This window comes from Pelodiscus sinensis, chromosome 3, assembly GCF_049634645.1.
Source record: "Pelodiscus sinensis isolate JC-2024 chromosome 3, ASM4963464v1, whole genome shotgun sequence".
Lineage (NCBI taxonomy): Eukaryota > Metazoa > Chordata > Testudines > Trionychidae > Pelodiscus > Pelodiscus sinensis.
The window spans coordinates 97,621,173-97,638,587 of record NC_134713.1 but is presented as its reverse complement, the minus strand read 5'-3'; the positions used below and the strand labels follow the sequence as shown (position 1 = coordinate 97,638,587).

Sequence of the window (17,415 nt, the reverse complement as noted above, 5' to 3'; positions counted from 1 at the left end):
GAATAGTAAAGCTGGGTTCAGTAACTTTCCATGTGATCAGCAGATCTCTTTCAGGGATTTTCCTTTAGCTCAGTGTCACATTATTGGGTTTTAATGTGAGTAGGCAGACAGTTACTGTACACACTGGTGTGTGTTTGCCCCAAATTGGGTACAAAGTGGGCCATGTGAGATGTCAAAGGAAAGCTTATGCTATGCAGGTTCTGTTTAAGCTACTCATGTACTTGTACAACCTGTGTGTGTGTGTGAAGGTATGAATATTAGCTTTAACCAGCCAGCCAAACCGGGTCTTCAGCTATTTTGTGCTGACAGAGATTGCTGCTAAATCTGTCCCCAAACATTTATAATGCATTCACTGTCTTTCTAACACACCAGATAGTTTTCAAAACTGTTAATGTTTAAAAACTCTGTTTCATACTTGTGTTGTCTGCTCTTTGTATGTATCCCTTCCTGGAGGGTGAGTGTGGATTAGTCAGTTTCAGACTCTGTTTCTGGTCAGTTTCATGTCTTGTTGTCCATGGACTAGAAATTCAGCAGTGTTGAAGGCTGCAGGCAAGGCTCAGGGTATATCTACACTACAGAGTTTTTTCGTAAAAACGGTAGTTTTTCTGAAAAAAAAACCCCTTCACTTATGTCCACACTGCAATCAAATTCTTTTGAAAAAAAATTGAAAAAACAGAGGGATTTTTTGACATCGGTACACCTCTTTCTACTCCCCAGCTGACCCCAGTCTCCACTGCCCATTTGAAAGGCACAGAGGTGGTGTTTCAAAGGGGCAGCTGCGTCTCAGCTGAGCTGGGAATCAGCTGTGCGGTGGCTGCCCCTTAGAAATGCCACCTCCATGTGTTTCAAAGGTGCAGTGGAGCCGGGGGTCAGCTGGGAACTCCCCAGCTGATCTCGGCTCCGCAGGGCATTTCCCCTGAGCCCAGGATCAGCTGACCAGGTTCTTCCCAGATGACCCCGGAGCCTGGGGAAATGCTGTGTGGAGCCCGGGATTCGTCTCTGTGCACATTTCAAAGGGGCAGCCTTGGGGTCTGGGGTCAGCTGGGGATTCTTCAGCTGATCTTGGGCTCTGTGCAGAATTTCCCCAGACCCCGGGTTCTGCTGCCGCGGGGAGCCCAGGATAAGCTGGGAGCCCCCAGCTGACCCCAGATTCTGCTGCCACACAGAGCCCAGAATCAGCTGGGCAGTCCCCAGCTGGCCCCGGGCTCCATGACTGCCCCTTTGAAATGCCACATTGGGGTTTCAAAGCGGCAGCGCCGCACAGCTACGTGGTGCTGCCACTTTGAAGAACCCCCTCCCCTCTATCTTATGGAGGCATCAAAGGGGGGAAATTGACTTGCTTATCGGATAGTCGACTAGTCTTTAACGTCCCTACCGGAGATCAGCTGCGCACTCCAGCTGATCCTGGGCTCCGCCTTGAGCTGCCCCTTGGAAACGCTGCCCCGACGCTTCAAAGGGGAAGTGCTGCATAGAGCCCAGGGTCAGCTGGGGACTCTAGCTGATCCTCCATGCAGTGCTGCCCTGTTGAAATGCCGCAGCGGCGTTTCAAAGAGGAGGCACATACGATTAATCGTGATTTTTACATATATACACTTGTATGGACAGTGAAAAACTGCTACAAGTGAAAAGTATTATTGGCACTTGCATGTTAGTTGTTGACTTTTTGCTGTGCATTCAGTGTGAACAAGGAAAGAAGATTAATTAGTTTAACTTTCTGATATAGTCAGGTTCTCTTACACTGGATTCTCTCTATGCTTCAAAGTTTACAGACTAGAAAGATGGAGGGAAATGCATACCTTCAGATAAAAATGCACTTCTCTAAGGTGTCTTCTTTGATTTAAACTGTATTTCTATTAGCTTATTGTAGAACTTTTTTAACCACTAAACTTGTGAGACCTAGCTGTCTGCCTCTTTAAGCAAGTCTCAAAAAAATTACTATATTTTTAAGCTTGTTTTCATGATTCAGTTAGAGAGAATTTACAAGAAAAGGATTAAGGTGAATACAAAGGTATATATGGAGGGGAGGGAAATGTCTGTCTTGGGAGACAGCGTGAGTCAACAGAGTTTCTGAGGTGTCAGCTAGTTCCTTAGCTTTTTCAAAGCTGAAAGGAATAGTAGTTCCAGATGATACACACAGCACGGGATATTTGGAAACCTCTTTGCTTGTAAGGGTCAATATTCAAGCAGTAAATGTTGATTTTACTGTTCACAAACACACCCTGAAAAAAATTGTCATCCATTCTGACAAAATTTACAGCTAGATAACATAAGAAAAATATTGCTTGAGAATGTTACTTTGTATATTGTGATATGTGAGTTTGACAATATGGGTTTTCATGATTATAAGTTTTCACTTTTTGAATGTCATCATATACTATACTATATATATTTTTGTTAGACTCTAAGGCTATGTGTACACTGCCGGGTACTTGTGCAAGAACGGCCATTCTTGTGCAGAGAGTCCACACTGCCTGCCCGCTCTTGCGCAAGAAGATTTACAGTGAAGCTTGGGAGGAGAGGGCTTCTTGCACAAGAGCTATGCTCTTTTCTAACAAATGTAAGCCCTCTTGTGCAAGAGCTTTTGCGCCAGAGGGCAGTATGGATGCACGGCCGGGGTTTCTTGCGCAAAAAAACCCTATGGCTAAAATGGCCATCAGAGCTTTCTTGCGGAAGAGAGCATCCACACTGCCATGGACACTCTTGCGCAAAAAGCATATGGCAGTGTGGACGTGTTCTTGCACAAGAGTTCTTGCCAAGAACCTGCCAGTGTAGGTATAAGGTGCTGCAGGATCATTCGTTGTTTTTTAATCATTTTCTAGTATTAAATAATTATTGGCTGACCTCCCTCCCATACATTTCCTAAAATTTACATTGATAAATATAAAACTAACCATTGATAGCGTCCACTGCATTTGATTTTTTGTTAATACTCGCATTGAGACGCTAAGATCTCTTGAGGAGCCACCCCCACGCAGCTAACCTAACGGAGCCGCCTACAAGAGAGCAGCAGAGGGCGCCGTGCAGGGAAAAAGCGAATCAACAGCTGGTAGGAGCCATAGAGGGAGCCAGCGTCGCGCACCAAGCCTGAGCGAAAGTTTGGCGCGGCCAGAGCCGCCGCGAGCGCAGGAATGCAGCCAGGCCCAGGGGCGGGACTAAGGGAGGAGCCGGGCGGCTACTGGCAGGGCTGCTGCTCTGTGGGTGCAGCCATCCAAGCTGGATGAAGCGGCGAGGCTGAGGAGCGGCGATCCCACAAGTGGTTTGGCGGCTGGTCGGAGCGGCGGGAGGCAGGCGAAGGAAGAGCGAGTGCGAGGGGCTGCGGGAAGAGGCTGTGCCCTGCAGCGCGCTCGCCAGGTGGCCGCTGCCCCGCAGGTGAAGCCAGCCCCGCGCGATGGTGCCCTTGGCGGGCGCCCCAGGAGACTGCGCTGCCCTCCCGGCTCGGCTCGAGCTCGGCAGCCGCTGAGTGGGGGTCGCTTGCTGCCTGTAGGAGCCGGCGGCGGGCAGGGACGGGGCAGGGCGAGCGCGGCGGGCGGCGCGGCATGGCAGCGCCGTAGCCCCGGCGGCACCAGCAGAGCCCAGGGCACGGCGCCCCGCAGGGATGAGCGACAGCAGCGAGGGCATCAGCTTCTCGGTGCCCAGCCCGCCGGGCAGCGCCTGCCCCCACGAAGACGGGCTCAGCCGGAGAGCGGCGCCGGGGGCAGACGGGGGCGCCCGGAGCCTCCTGTCCGCGCCGCCAGCCGGCACCTACTGGAACGAGGACAGCGGCGCTGCTTGCCCTGCGGGGACAGGGACAGGAGGCCGGGTTAAGGGCGGCAGCACCCGGAGGACCACGGTGTCCTACGTGATCAACGAGGAGAGCCAGGGGCTGCTGCTGGTGGCGGCGGCGGAGAGCGGGGCCCTGCAGAGCCTGCGGGAGGCGTGCGAGGCTGTCGGGGCCTCCCTGGAGACCGTGCACTTCGCTGAGCTGGACTTCGGAGAGACCACGGTGCTGGACCGCTTCTACAACGCAGGTGAGCGACCCCACAGCCTCTCGCTCGGCTTCCTTCCCCTGCCTGGCTCCTTGCCTCCCACCCAGGGGCGCTCTTCACAACAGCTGGGCAGTGGCGGTGGGGGTTGTCACCCTAGGATCTGTTTTGCTGGGTGTGACATTCTGGGGTGCAATCTGTCATCCCTGCCCAAGGGTAGACGGAAGCTAATCTATATAGTCCATAGAGACACAGGTTTGTTCCTGCTGCTGTAGTGTGTCAGTTACTTCCTCTTTTGTTCATATGTCAGTGGCACTTTGTTGGGATGACATGCTGTGCAAAGGTTACTACTCATGTAAGCAAAAGACAAGCAGCTTCCCCTGGACTCCCTTTCCCTTGATAGAGGTAGGCATATCTCTCTCAGATTAGGGTTACACACTGTGCTTGAGGTTCCATTTTTCTGGACCATCCATCATTACCAGAAAATGGAACCTCAAACACAGGGTCAGGCCCACTTTTTCCTCTCAGATGTTTTCTGTGATTCTTGACACTTTGAAGAAATAGGTTTCTTGCACTTCTTGGTAGTTGGGACATTGGGGTAGAAGGTGTGTATCTGTCTCAGTCTCTGCCATACAGTGTTAGTTGCGCCTCTCATTTTAGCGCTTGTCTCCCAATTTTCTCAGTCCTCATTGATTCTGTATTAGGTGAGTCTCTCTCTTAATTTTGCAGATTCCACTGAGGTGGAGTCAACAGGGCTCTGGATGTGACTAAGGATGGGAGTACATCTGCCTGATATAACTACATGATGAGGGCCTAACATAAAATTTAGAATGCTACAAGTCTTTTCTAGTTGTTGTTGTTCTTTTATTGAGCTGTAAAATGGCAGTATAGTTTAAAACAGATTCTTAGACACTCTTGTGGTTTGTCCCATGTCTTGACAAAGAGGCTATTTCTTGGACTACAGCCCCTTCCATTGGTATTTAGGTAATATCCCTCAGACAACTACATTGTTTACATGGAAAAAAGGAGCAGCTAAAATACATTAGTTTCCTTTAATGTTATTTGGGGGGAAAGAAGGAACTAATTCTAAAAGGAACTAATTCTAGCTCTGCCCGCACCACCAGGTAGCACTTTTTGGAGCTCTGGTTGTCTTGCTACAGAGCTCAGTTTGGGAACCACCATTTTCAAATATACATATACAGGCAGTCCCCAGGTTACATGGATCCGACTTACATCGTATCCCTACTTACAAACGGGGTGAGGCAACCCCGCACTAGCTGCTTCCCCCCAGCAGACCACGGAGACGCGGAGCGGCTTTTCTCAGCAGACACCTCAGCTTGAGAATAAAGGACTGAGGGAAGTGAGGTATGGGAGAATAAAACTGAGCTCTGGAGAAATGTTTGGCTAGAGTTTCCCCTACAATATGTACCAGTTCCGACTTACATACAAATTCAACTTAAGAACAAACCTCCAGTCCCTATCTTGTACGTAACCCGGGGACTGCCTGTAGTGTTTTTTTTCCCCTCTCTCACTGTACTGAGCTCTTGCAGTTCCCATTTACTTCCGCTTGATTTCAGCACTTTTGAAAATAAAGTCCAATGTGAATATTTCAACATCTTCTTTATGTGGACCCAAAACTTGGGATAGTCTTCATATGTTTGGAAGAGACTGTGTCATATATCAATTGGATAAACTATTTAAGACAGCTGGGATTAAACAGAACTATGTATACGGAGTGTAACAGTTGCCAAGAAAGTCTCTGAATTCTGTCCTCTATCCTGATTTACATAGTTTCAAGTTTGCTACTGGGACCATGTTTGACTTGCTGGCAGTGTATTCACTAAGTTACTTGGCTGCAGTCAGTCTGGCAAGGCCACAGAGCCTGAGAGCTTCATGTTATCAAATAGGTAAGGTAAATGGGAGGGGCGTTGGGGAAGGGAAATAGCAATGGCCTATCAGATTTGTAAAGACTTTATAGAACCAGAATGATCATATTAAATGCTCTTTACAAAAGGAGAGAGAGAATTTGGAGCTAAGTTTTGACCAGATCTGTATGTGTTTGGAACACATTAGTTAAAATGTTTAAAATAACTTTTTCTTATTATTTGTAAAAATGCAGTATTAGAGAGCCTAATCCGAACTACCTACTCCGTGCCGCGTGTAGCCACGGGCACGGAGTCCGCACTAACGGGGATTTAAAAATGGCGGCGCCCGGCAAGATGCAAATGAAGCCCGGGATATTTAAATCCCGGGCTTCATTTGCAACTTCAGATGCCTACATTAACCATCCTAGTTCAAACTAGGGTGGTAGTGTAGACATACCCGTACATCCCTAGTAGGGCTATCAATAGACTCCTGTGTTTATGGCTCTACTGTGGTATATTCATTTTCCCTTCAGCTACATGTGCCTGCATCAAGGTTTTAAATTCAGATTATATTAGGTTTGGCATCAGAAGCTCAAGGAACGAACTCTTTTGATGGGAGACCAGACTTTACCATGAGCTCCTTTTGTTCTGGCAGTTAGAACTCTGACATAATAGCATAATTGCACGCTTAGGTAATGCTTTTTTTGCTTGCTTAAGTGGCTTTTGAGCAAAGCTGTGTAAATATAAAGACATTGCTTTTCTTTCTTTGCCATAATTTACACAAATTTAATAAAAGTATTGTGAATTTTACCATGGCATTCTGCCTCTATATAGCTGCAAAGCCAAATACTGTCCATGGGGACATGCATCTCTAACCTGCTTTATTTTTAAGATCTAGCTTTAAAAAAACTCCTTAGGTTTACTAACTCAGTTAATAGGTGCTTGTTGTCTATAAGTACGTATGAAAAATAGGAATGGGAGAGCACAAGTGAGCTCCTAGGTAATTCTCTGCTCAAATCCCATCCCCTGCATCCTCGTAGAATGGTATCTCTGAACCATTCTGTAGTTCACCGTCTTCTGTATCAGCTTCTTAATCAGCACCGTAACTAGGTATTTTTGCACCCAGGGCAAAATATTAATTATGCACCCCCTCTCCTTATGTTAGCATGCATCACACTCTTCACCTTTGCAGCTGCTTATTTTTACTTTTAGTGCTCCTGATTATGATGCTCCTGGGGCGAGTTCCCCACTTGCTCCGCCTTTGTTACCGCCCTGCTCTGGATGCAAGATGTCTTATAATTTGAAATTCCACCCACTTCTGGCTTGTGGGAAAGGCTCTTTGTTTTTTTTACTTTACTCACCAAAAACTTAGTGGCTGCCAAGGGAAAGGAATGTTTTTTTGCCATTGTATGCCTCCTTCAGAGCCTCTGGGTTACTGCCAAGAGAGGTGTCTTTTTGTCCTATCTAGTCCTGTTATTATGAGACCTCCTTTCTAGGAAGGATTCTAGCTTCAGCTTGTTGCTCATCACTTTTCCAATTAGCATGAAATTGACATGATATTTTGACTTCTACATAGGTTACAATAGCTGACATGAAACTGACTAGATTTGGTAATGTTACTGTGCTGCTCACTGGCAAGAACAGCAGTGGCACAGGAGTATTCAGTCTGGGGACAGGAAGACAAGATGACAACACTTTGCACTCCAAAGATTCTGTGCAACAGAAAGGGTAGCAACACTATTGCCTTGCACGCTGTTGGCATTTTCTGACAAGTTAACAATTAATAAAGCTTCATTCATTGCAGTTGCTGAATGGGCCAAAAATCTGTCAGAATGAAAAAGAAGAAGATATGAAAGGTGCTGCTGAATAGTTTAGGCAGGACATTTATGTTTAGTGTATAATATTTTTTTATTAAATCTGTTTGGACAAATCTTGATTTCACTGAAGTCAACAGGAGTTTTGCTATTGACTTCAGTGAGGCTACGATTTGGCCTTATGCTTCTTTATTCTTCTGTTTCCAATTTAAATGATGTATTTTGGAGAATTTAACAGATTAGTGGCAAACGCAGTGCCAGCAGTATTGAGCCAGTGTGCATGAGAACATGACCAGACTATCTTCATTGTCAAAGAAAAAGAAATTAGGGAGAATGAAAGTTCAGGGGACTCAAGAAAAAATAAGTTCCTTTGCTAGATTTATAAGATTTTCATGTGGGACCATGTTCTTTGTATTTAAAGAGATGCTATCAACTTAAATTTGGCTTAAAATATAGTAGTGCTTGAAATCCATACTTTGCAAAATTAAGAATTTGAAAATGAAACTTTTAATTGATTTTTTTCATTTCTCAAGTTGAGAAATGGCAAAGAGCATACATACATAGTAACAAGTAAGATGTTTTCAATACCTACGTCCCCCATAATTTTTCATAACCTGTAATCATAGAATTGTAGGGCTAGAAGGCTATGTATATACTGCACAGTTATTTTGGAATAAGCAAAAAAAAAAAAACCTCCTCCAAAACCCCCAACCCTGACTGATGTGGCCCCCAGCTGAGACACCTCACTCCTCTGGTGCTCCAGCCTCACAGGGTGAGGGGAAGGGGCAGGAAGGATTGAGGTTTAGGGTTTCCCATAAGCCAGATTTACTTTTAGTGGGTGCTGAGGTTATTGGATTTTATGGACCCCCTTAGGCTCTGGGGTAGGGACAAAAATGAGAGATTCAGTGTTCGAGATAGGGCTGCCAGCAAGTGGGATAGGAATGGGGGTGCAGAAGGGTGAGAGGGTGGGAGGTAGGGTATAGAAGCAGGCGGGGAGTAGGGTGTCTGGCCTGGTGGAGGGAGCAGGAGAAAAGAAGGATGCAGTGTGTGGTCAGGAGGGAAGGTGCTCCTTGTCTTATGATCAGGCGTTAAGGAGAACAATTTTTTCTCTCACCTCCTTGTAACAATCTTTTATTTACCTAAAATCAGTTATTTCCCCACTGTCTTCTTCACACAAAACAAAACCATTATTTAAAATCTTCCTTCATAGGTCATAGTTTTTAGGCCTTAAATTGTTTCTGTTGCTTTTCTCTGAACTTCCTCCAATTTGTCCACATCTTTCATGAAATGTGGTGCCTAGAACTGGACACAGTACTCCAACTGATGCCTAATCAGTGCAGGATAGAGAGAAAAATGATTTCTTATGTCTTGCTTACAACATTCCTGCTAATATATCCCAGGATGATGTTTGCTTTTTTTGCAACAGTGTCACACTATTCAGTCATATTTAGCTTGGGATCCACTATGGCTTTCAGACCCCTTTCTGTAGTACTCCTTTGGTGGTTATTTCCCATTTTGTACATGTGCAACTGAGTATTTCCTCTGAAGTGAAGTACTTTGCATTTGTGCTTATTGAATTTTACGCTATTTGCTTCAGATCACTTCTCCACTTTGTGCACTTGGTTTTCAATTTTAATTCTATCTTCCAAAGCTTCTGCATCCCTTCCCACCTTGATATTATCCACAAACTTTTAAGTGTATTCTCTATGCGATTATCCAAATTGTTGAAGAAGGTATTGATCGGAGCAGGATCCACAACTGTTCCTGAAAAGAACACCATTTGATGTGCCCTACCAGTTTGATTGTGAACCACTGATAAATGCTTTCTGGGAAATGTTTTCCAACCAGTGTGCATCCACCTTGTAGTACAGGTTCTCTCTCTCTCTAGTCAGGTACTGTCTGGTCCAGCAATATTCATGGTCTGGCCTAATTTTAGTTGGCTAGATGTCCACTTACATGGGTGTGGCCAAGTTTCCCTTAGTCCCATAACATTTGTTTACAGCTATCAGTCCTGGCTATCAGTTTGTTTACAGCTAGAGATAAGTAACAGCTGTCAGTGTTCAGTGCTGTTATTTATCTCTAATTTACCCCTCAATGTCTTCTAAGAGCCCAGTAAGCAGTGGAAGTGCTGGTAATACCGCTAGACGATATTGACCTCCAGTGGTTCAGCAAATTCCCTGGTTCGTCACCAGTCAGCTCTGAAGGGTGCCAGACTAGAGAGGTTCAACCTGTAGCTCCATCTAAGTTGTACTTATATACTTTAGTTATGTAATTTATGTAAAGAAACTTGTATGTAATTTAGGTAAAGAAATTTACTTGCATCACAATTTTAAATTTTGAGAAATTCCCTTCAAAATATATGGTGTATGAAAACAGTGCTATCTGACAGAGGGACCGCATAGAAAACAATCTATTGCTGTCAATGGGCCAGCTATGTGAATAAGAAGTCACCTGTGTCAGATGGGACCAAGATCTGGATCCTCAAAGATATTTAGGTTCCCAAAGTTTAATGAGAGTTAATATCTAAGTTCCCTGTAAGCTGCGCAGCCATGCAGCAGACTCTTAAGCACCTCACAGGTGCTCAGAGAACCTAACCCCTGCTGAGGTCTGGGAAGGGGCACCTGTATGGTGGCCCCAGCCTTGGTGATGCAGCAGCATAAAGAGGCGCTTCTCCTCCTGCAGCCCAGGTGTTGCTGCTGGGAGGGAGAACTGTGGGGAGTTCTCTCTTCCCCTCTGTAGCCTCTGGGCAGTCTGCACTTCAAAGCTTGCACCCCCCCATTCCAACCTTCTTCCCCAGCCCTGAGCCCCTCTTCCAGCTGGAGCCCTCACTTCCCATACCCCAACCCTCAGCCTTTGCCCTGAGCCTTCTCCCACACTCTGGACCCCTTGGCTCTACCCTCACTGCATAACAAAATTAATTCTGCACATCTTTGAGGATTTTTACCTGATTATATGAGCAGAGATTTGGCAGATCAAGCCTGTAGTTATTTTGGGAAGTAAGTCCTCACAAATAATGTGCTACATGCAAATCAACTGTAATTTCACGTAGGAGATTTTCTTCAGGGTAACACTTCCTTTCTCTTAATACTTTTGTCTCTTTTAGAATAGTTTGCATTTTAGGCGATCACCGACGTAGTTTCACTTCTGCACTTTAGGGTATCACTCTTTACTGAGAACCTGAAGAAATGTTAAGTAACATCCAATGTCAGGAATAAAAACACCAATCATCAGTGCTACATGTACGTTAGCCCTTTTACCCACTGCCCATGTTAGTGCTGCTGTGGCAGTGCAGTAACATGCATGGGAGGGATAGTTACTCTTTATTGCTGGGGGAGAACTCTACCAGGGCATGTCTACACTAGAAAATTATTTCAAAATAAGAACTCCCAAAATAACTATTTTGAAATAAGCTTATTCCCTCAGGAAAGCAGGAGTACAGATATCGAAATAACCAGCCTTTTATTTTGAAATAACAGGCTTGGTAGTGTGGACACGCTGCTTATTTCGAAAAAAGGAGGTGTGATGGATAGGAAGGGTGCTGGCCAGCACTTGGTGACTAAAGGGTGACTCGGTGACTCAGGGTCACTTGGTAACTCAGGTAGCTAAGGAGGTTGGCAGGGAGCCAGGAGAACCTATGGGATACAGTGCTGAAATATGAAATGAGGTAATATACCTGCCTGCTCTCTTTGTGTGAGTTCTAAGTGAGGAGCTGGAGGAAGGAAGATTTAGGCACAATCATTCTGTCTGATTACCTCAAGGAATATTGGGCATGGGAATGAACTCGGCCTTGAAGTATGCATCAGTACGGATCACGAGTAGATAAAGAAATATGTTGGGTCACAATCAGGGTATTTTTCTGTGTTTTGTTGATTGGTTAAACTTTTCTGTGTGAATTCCACGTGCCTTCCCTCCCAAAGAGACTTATGTTTCTTTGTGGTTTAATCTGTTATTTTCTCAGTTGGTCTGTAACACCTAACAACCAAGTATGCTTTGTCAAGTATATCTTTTTGTCGTCTTGTTAAAATCACTTTTTTTTAAAGGAAATGATTTGATTCTTATGCATCTTTTTTCAAGATGTCTTGTGGTAAAAGAGCTTGGGGTACCCCTTGGGAAGAAGTTCAAGTGTTTCTTCCTGGTTTTCAGAATTTTAATTCACTTGATGGTGGCAGCCTGTTTCCCAGGGTCAGTGAATCTGTGACCTTGGGGAGTTTTTGTAAGCAGAGCCTATAGAACAGGGTTTCCCAGCCTATGGGTCGGGACCCAAATATGGGTCGCCATTACATTTCACAAGGGTTGCCAAGTGTCTCCCCAGGTGGCTCTGTCCTCTCTCCTCGCACAGTTTTTGAATTGCCTTGGGTCAGACCATTTGGAAAAGGTTGGGAACCGCTGCTATAGAGGCAAGATATTTTATGGTCTCCTGTGGGCCCTCACCTTCTGCACTCAGAGTGACAGAGTGAGGAATAACCCTGACAGGAATTATTTTAAATAACTCCCTAGTGTAGACCAGATCCCAGTGATTCAAAAAACAACAACCCACCACTCTGAGTGAGGGGTGATAGCTTTATCAGTGGGAGCGTGGCTCCTTGTGATAAAGTACTGTCTACATTAGGGATGTAAAATGTTGGTTAATCGGTTAACCAGTAAACATTAGGGGTGCCTAGTGTTTAACTGGTTAACCAAATAAAGCAGGATCCCAGGTTTGGGAATGCTCTAGCTCTGTGCTGGGGCTGCCACTGACTCTCAGCTCCTAACCCCTGCACTGGGGCTGGGGCTGCCGCTGGCTCCCAGCTTGCAGCCCCGTCCGCTACTCGCTGGGCTCTCTGCAGACAGAGGTTGCTCCACATATGGGAGCAGCCCCTGTCTGCAGTGGACCCGTGTGGGGCAGAAGCAGCCCCCGCTCTCCGGCTATCGATTAACCGGAACCAATAGACACTTCCCATTTAGAGTGATGCTTACCAGTTAACTAGGTAATCAGTTAGCCTGTCACATCCTTAGTCTATACTGACACTTTTCAGTTGCTGAAACTTTTGTTGCTCAGTGGTGTGTTTTCACGCCCCTAAAGAGCTCAAGTTATGACATTGAAGGTCGCAGTGAAGACACAGCTTAAGTTCCTTCAGTCTTAATATTTGTAAAATGACTACAGTAATTCCTCATTTAACATGTGCCCGCTTAGCACATTTTTGCGAAAGCATGATTTTTTTTTTTTTTTTTTTAGGGAATGTTTTTTGAATTACACAACCACCCCCAGAATAACATGATTTCTCCAGCCGGCTATTGCCGGCGGCTGCGCGGGGCTTCCCCCGCCTCCCTGGAAAGCGGTGGAGGGTTTGCCGCTTGCCGCACCGTTCCCCACTGACTCCCCCTCGCTGGACGCCTTGCCCCCTCTCCTTCGCCCCCACTTGTGGGCTGGTGGCTGGGTTTCCCCAGCTGGCCCGTCACTGGCGGCTGCATGGGGCTTCCCCTGCCTCCTTGCAAAGTGGCGGAGGGTTTGCCGCTCGCCGTGCTGTTCCCTGGGGACTCCCCCCACTCTGCCGGACACAGTGTGGGTCCCGGCAGACCTGTCAAAGGGGCATACTCCCAACCCAATGCCCCTCCACTTTCCTCCCCTCCCATTCACCAGAGCCAAACACCTCTCCTCCCTGCTGTAACCCAGTCCCCTTTTTCCCCCAACTTTATGTCCCGGTCCCAACAGACACCACCACTTGAAACACAACCCCCCACCTTTTCCATTATTTTCAATGGGAAAATTAACCCTGCATAACACATTTTCACTTAATATGATCATTTTCTGAAAGATATCTATAGTGTTAAATGAGGAATTACTGTATTTGGGAACAGTAAGAAGTAAGCAGTATTGAGGAACAGTAAGAAGTACATTTTCCTCGTCCCCAATACTCCCCAAAATCAGATTTTGAAATCAGAAGGAGCATTGTTATAATATAGTCTGACCTCCTGCAAAACACAGACCTATTATTTGAACTAACATGTGAGAGTGGGTAGCTGACTTATGGATTCAGGTTGTGTAGGAAGACCACATTCAAACTAGATTAAAGAATCGTTGTATTACTGTAGTTGCATTACCTCAAGTTCTCTTCATTCAGCTTCCTTACCAAGCAGTGCAGAAGTACTTCATGAATTAAAAAATGAAAGCATATAAAATAGAGATAAAAGCAACAACAGAAGTAAGATGGAAAAATATCTCTATATAAACCAAAAATGAAACTTGCAAGCGTATGGTGTCCCAAATGTTCCTTTTTAAATTAAAAATAATTTGTAGAAAATATGATTATGCTCCTGGACATCCTGTTGACTATAATGGGATATGTGAATGCTCAGCATTTCTGAAAATCGGGCCATAAGTGAGTAGATTCACTCTGTTTTATAACTACCTTATGTAAATGACTTGCATAGTCTTGTTTACCTATTTATTTTAGAAGACTGTAAATTAGGGTCAGTTGTTTGTTGTGGAGCTCTGTATGCTGTGACTTATTACACCTGATGCATAAGAACAAATGCCTCATAGTCTAGCTGAATAAAGAGCAAAATGCAAACAAAGAGCATACAAAGAAAAACAGATCTAGTTCTCTCTAATCTAAGATATCAGGCTCGCTTCTGCATGCAATGAAAGTTCCTCTAAAGTCAAGGTGAGTTCTAAGTGCATAGTGAAGGCCCATTATTAGTAACCCAAGTGAGGAAATGTGATTTGCTTGATATAGTTTCCTTTATGTAGATTTCCTATATTTGTATTTGAAAATCACTGCAGAGTAAAGAATAGCAAAATAATTGGGGTAGATGTGCTGAAAATGGCTCGTTATTGTTTTTAATGTGGAGGGGAAAGATCTTTCAGAAATGCTTTCTAGTATTTTAGTACAGTACTTACTTTATACTCTAAAGATATTATATACTATCATTGGATTGAAATGGTGAGGAATCTGAGAGATGTAAGGGGCTTAGGAAGAAACTTCCCTGAGGGAAAGGTTTTTCCATTATGGTCTATGAAGGGATTCCTTCAAATGAGGTTTCTCTAACCACCTGCAATGTAGATGTGGTCAACTTCAGACTATGTTACATATCCTTGACAAGTGCTTGTGGACTTTCTTTGACAACAGGCTACCAGTTCTTGACCTGGCTGATGATGATGCTATCAGATGGCTGGGCATGCTGTGCATACATTGAGAAATGGGGTTTCTTGTAACTTCCTCTGAAATAATTGATACTGTCTGCTTTCAGAGTCAGGCTAGCTAGACCTCTGGCTTAATGCAATATAGCAAATGCCCATGTTCCTATTTCTTGTTTGTGTTGTAAGTTTTTTGTCTATGTTAACTTACATTAATTTTTTTGGTGAATGGTAATGTTATTTACATAAAAAGTGAAATATCTAGATTTTTGCTTTATATCTAGTCTTGCAGAAAAAGCAATGGAAAATGTCAATAAATTATATAGTGACTAACTCAGGGGGATTCTGGGTTTCAATCTAGCTAGACACTTTTTTTTAAAAGTAAATAACTAACTTGATGGATGTGCATTTTGCACCAATCAAATATCTCATTATGACTTCATGAATATATTGTTCTGGTATTTTTCCCTGGCTTCAGCTGCTTATTTTTTAAATGTTTATTCCAGCTAATGTAATTGTAAAAGCTATTTTTATTTTGAGTTTCTAGTCCTCCTTTTAATTTTAATAAATTGTACATCTCAATAATATTCTGCAGTAGTGAGTTCCACATGTGAATTAAATATTGATACTTCCATTGCAAGCTAATCTAATCAGAAATACCGGCACTGAATGAGAGTGAGGGAGGGAATTTCCCATTCTGGCAATTGATGAATAAAGCAAGCTGAGTCCACCAACAGCTAGAAAAGTAAAACTGAGTTAGTCTAGTAGCAGTGGCCTTGTAGCGCTTACAGATTTTGTTTGGGAACTTGGTGTCATCTCAATGGCTTAAAAGCAGTACTGGTTTGTACTTTCTTGGGGAAATTTGGCATAAAGGAGCAAATCTTCAAAGAGCCAGTACAATCATGTGTCAAAGCTGAATTTACTTGGAAGATGGATAACAACATCTGTGCAAGATTTTCTCTATACCTCGCAAAGCTTGCTGTGATTGGAGAGAGGCAGCCTTTATAAGGACCCCAGAGTGAAGTAAATTAGTCCTGACCTAAATTCCTGGGCTACTTTCCTGATAGGGGTTTATTTACTTTAAAAGACACTAAATTCCAGTGATTCCTCTTTTGGCATATGACCCACACTAGCGCTTAACCAGAAAGTTGGCCAATAAAGTGATTTATATCAAAGTTTATGCTTTTCTGGAATTCTGACAATTAATGACACACCAGCTCTCACTTTCTCTCCCTGAAATCCTAGTTCTTAAGAGCTAAATGTAATGTTCTTAATTCTTAGCATGTTTTTCTCAGCATAAAAATACATGCTTCCCACAATATTAGCTATTTATGGAGGTAGTAAAACAGCACCAGGGTTGTAAATACTACCAGCTCTCAAAGTGAGGCAGCATGGAGTGGAAGTGAACAGTTAGTCCTTGCACCATTTAATTTTATTTCCTGATGTTATTTTACTGATGCAAAATTTCAGACATTTGAAATGCTGCCCTCTCCACCTGTGACTATGCAGCATTTGTTTATATTGCTATATTTTAGTATTTGCACATGGTCCTTTCTGTAGCAGATGGCAAGATAGGGAGGGGGCTGAATCACTACCAGTGTTCTGTGGAGTCAAGCCTAGACAGGCCAGGCTAAAATAACAGCTCTGGTTACTGGGTCTGTGGCAGAAAGAGCTGTCCTGATGCATCCTTTGTTTGTGTTCATTTTCCGGACTGAGAAGGGCTGCCATAAACCAGCCTCCGTCTCTTTCCCACTATTGAGATGGGTCATGTTAAAACGCACTGTGCTGCTGCAGGGGGGGTGAATCAAGAGATGCTGAGTGACTGTAACACCTAATAACACCGTTGCTGCCCACTGTGAGAGCTGGTTGGGTAACTTGTAAAGAATATTACAGAACTTGGGATTTTATGAACTAGTTATTCATGAACAAAACTGCCATTGTCTGAACAGCTCTAATTGTTATAATCAGATAAAGAATATCGGTTTCAAGTATCCTCTTGTAATAGATGCATAACTTCCAGTGAGGCTACTGGGGCATGTGTTGTGAAGAGACTCTATCCCAAGTTCTTCTGCCACTAGGGTTGCCAGATTGTTTCAACAAAAATACCAAACACATTTGACATTACATCACAGTCTACATTACGTCTTATTTAGAAAATACTGGACATTTCTATTTTCTCATTTCTAGTTTCTCAATTTGTTTCCCAAATGAAAGCTCAAATACTGGACTGTCTGGTTTTAAACCGGGCACCTAGCAACCCTATTTGCCACTGCTCTCTGCGTGAGCTGGGAAGATGATGGATGCATAGGGACAGTATAATGTAGAGTGGAGACCTGACTTCTGTTCCCAGTTGCCCTCTTTATGCTTCTGTTCCCATCCCTTTATTTATATTGTAAACTTTTTCGTGCAGGGACTATTTCTTACTACGTATGTGCACTGTATAACCTAGCATAATGGGGGCCTTGATCTTGGTTGTGGTCTCTAAGCAATACTCTAAATGAGTCAGTAAAAGCCTGTTCATCCAGTTTTTAGTCAATCAAATCTTCTGTGGATACAATTAAGATCTTTGAGTAAAGTGTATAGATTCAGACTCTAATTGTATCATAGATGTTGGAGATAGAAAAGGCCAAATCTCAGCAAGCGTGCAAAGTGCAATA

General features: G+C 44.0%; 1 protein-coding gene across 3 annotated transcripts in view; it reads left to right on the top strand.

Annotated features, from left to right (window-relative positions):
* Positions 1-3,043: 3,043 nt before the first annotated feature.
* MAP3K5 (mitogen-activated protein kinase kinase kinase 5) overlaps positions 3,044-17,415 on the top strand; it is a 160,749-nt gene continuing 146,377 nt past the window's right edge. Inside the window, exon 1 of one of the 3 annotated variants that reach the window (XM_075924257.1) lies at positions 3,044-4,007. In XM_075924257.1, the coding sequence (XP_075780372.1) occupies positions 3,596-4,007 (412 nt within the window). In that variant the 5' untranslated portion in view covers positions 3,044-3,595. The remainder of the gene's footprint in view (positions 4,008-17,415) is intronic. The other 2 variants (XM_075924258.1, XM_014580354.3) reach the window with 2 other exon arrangements.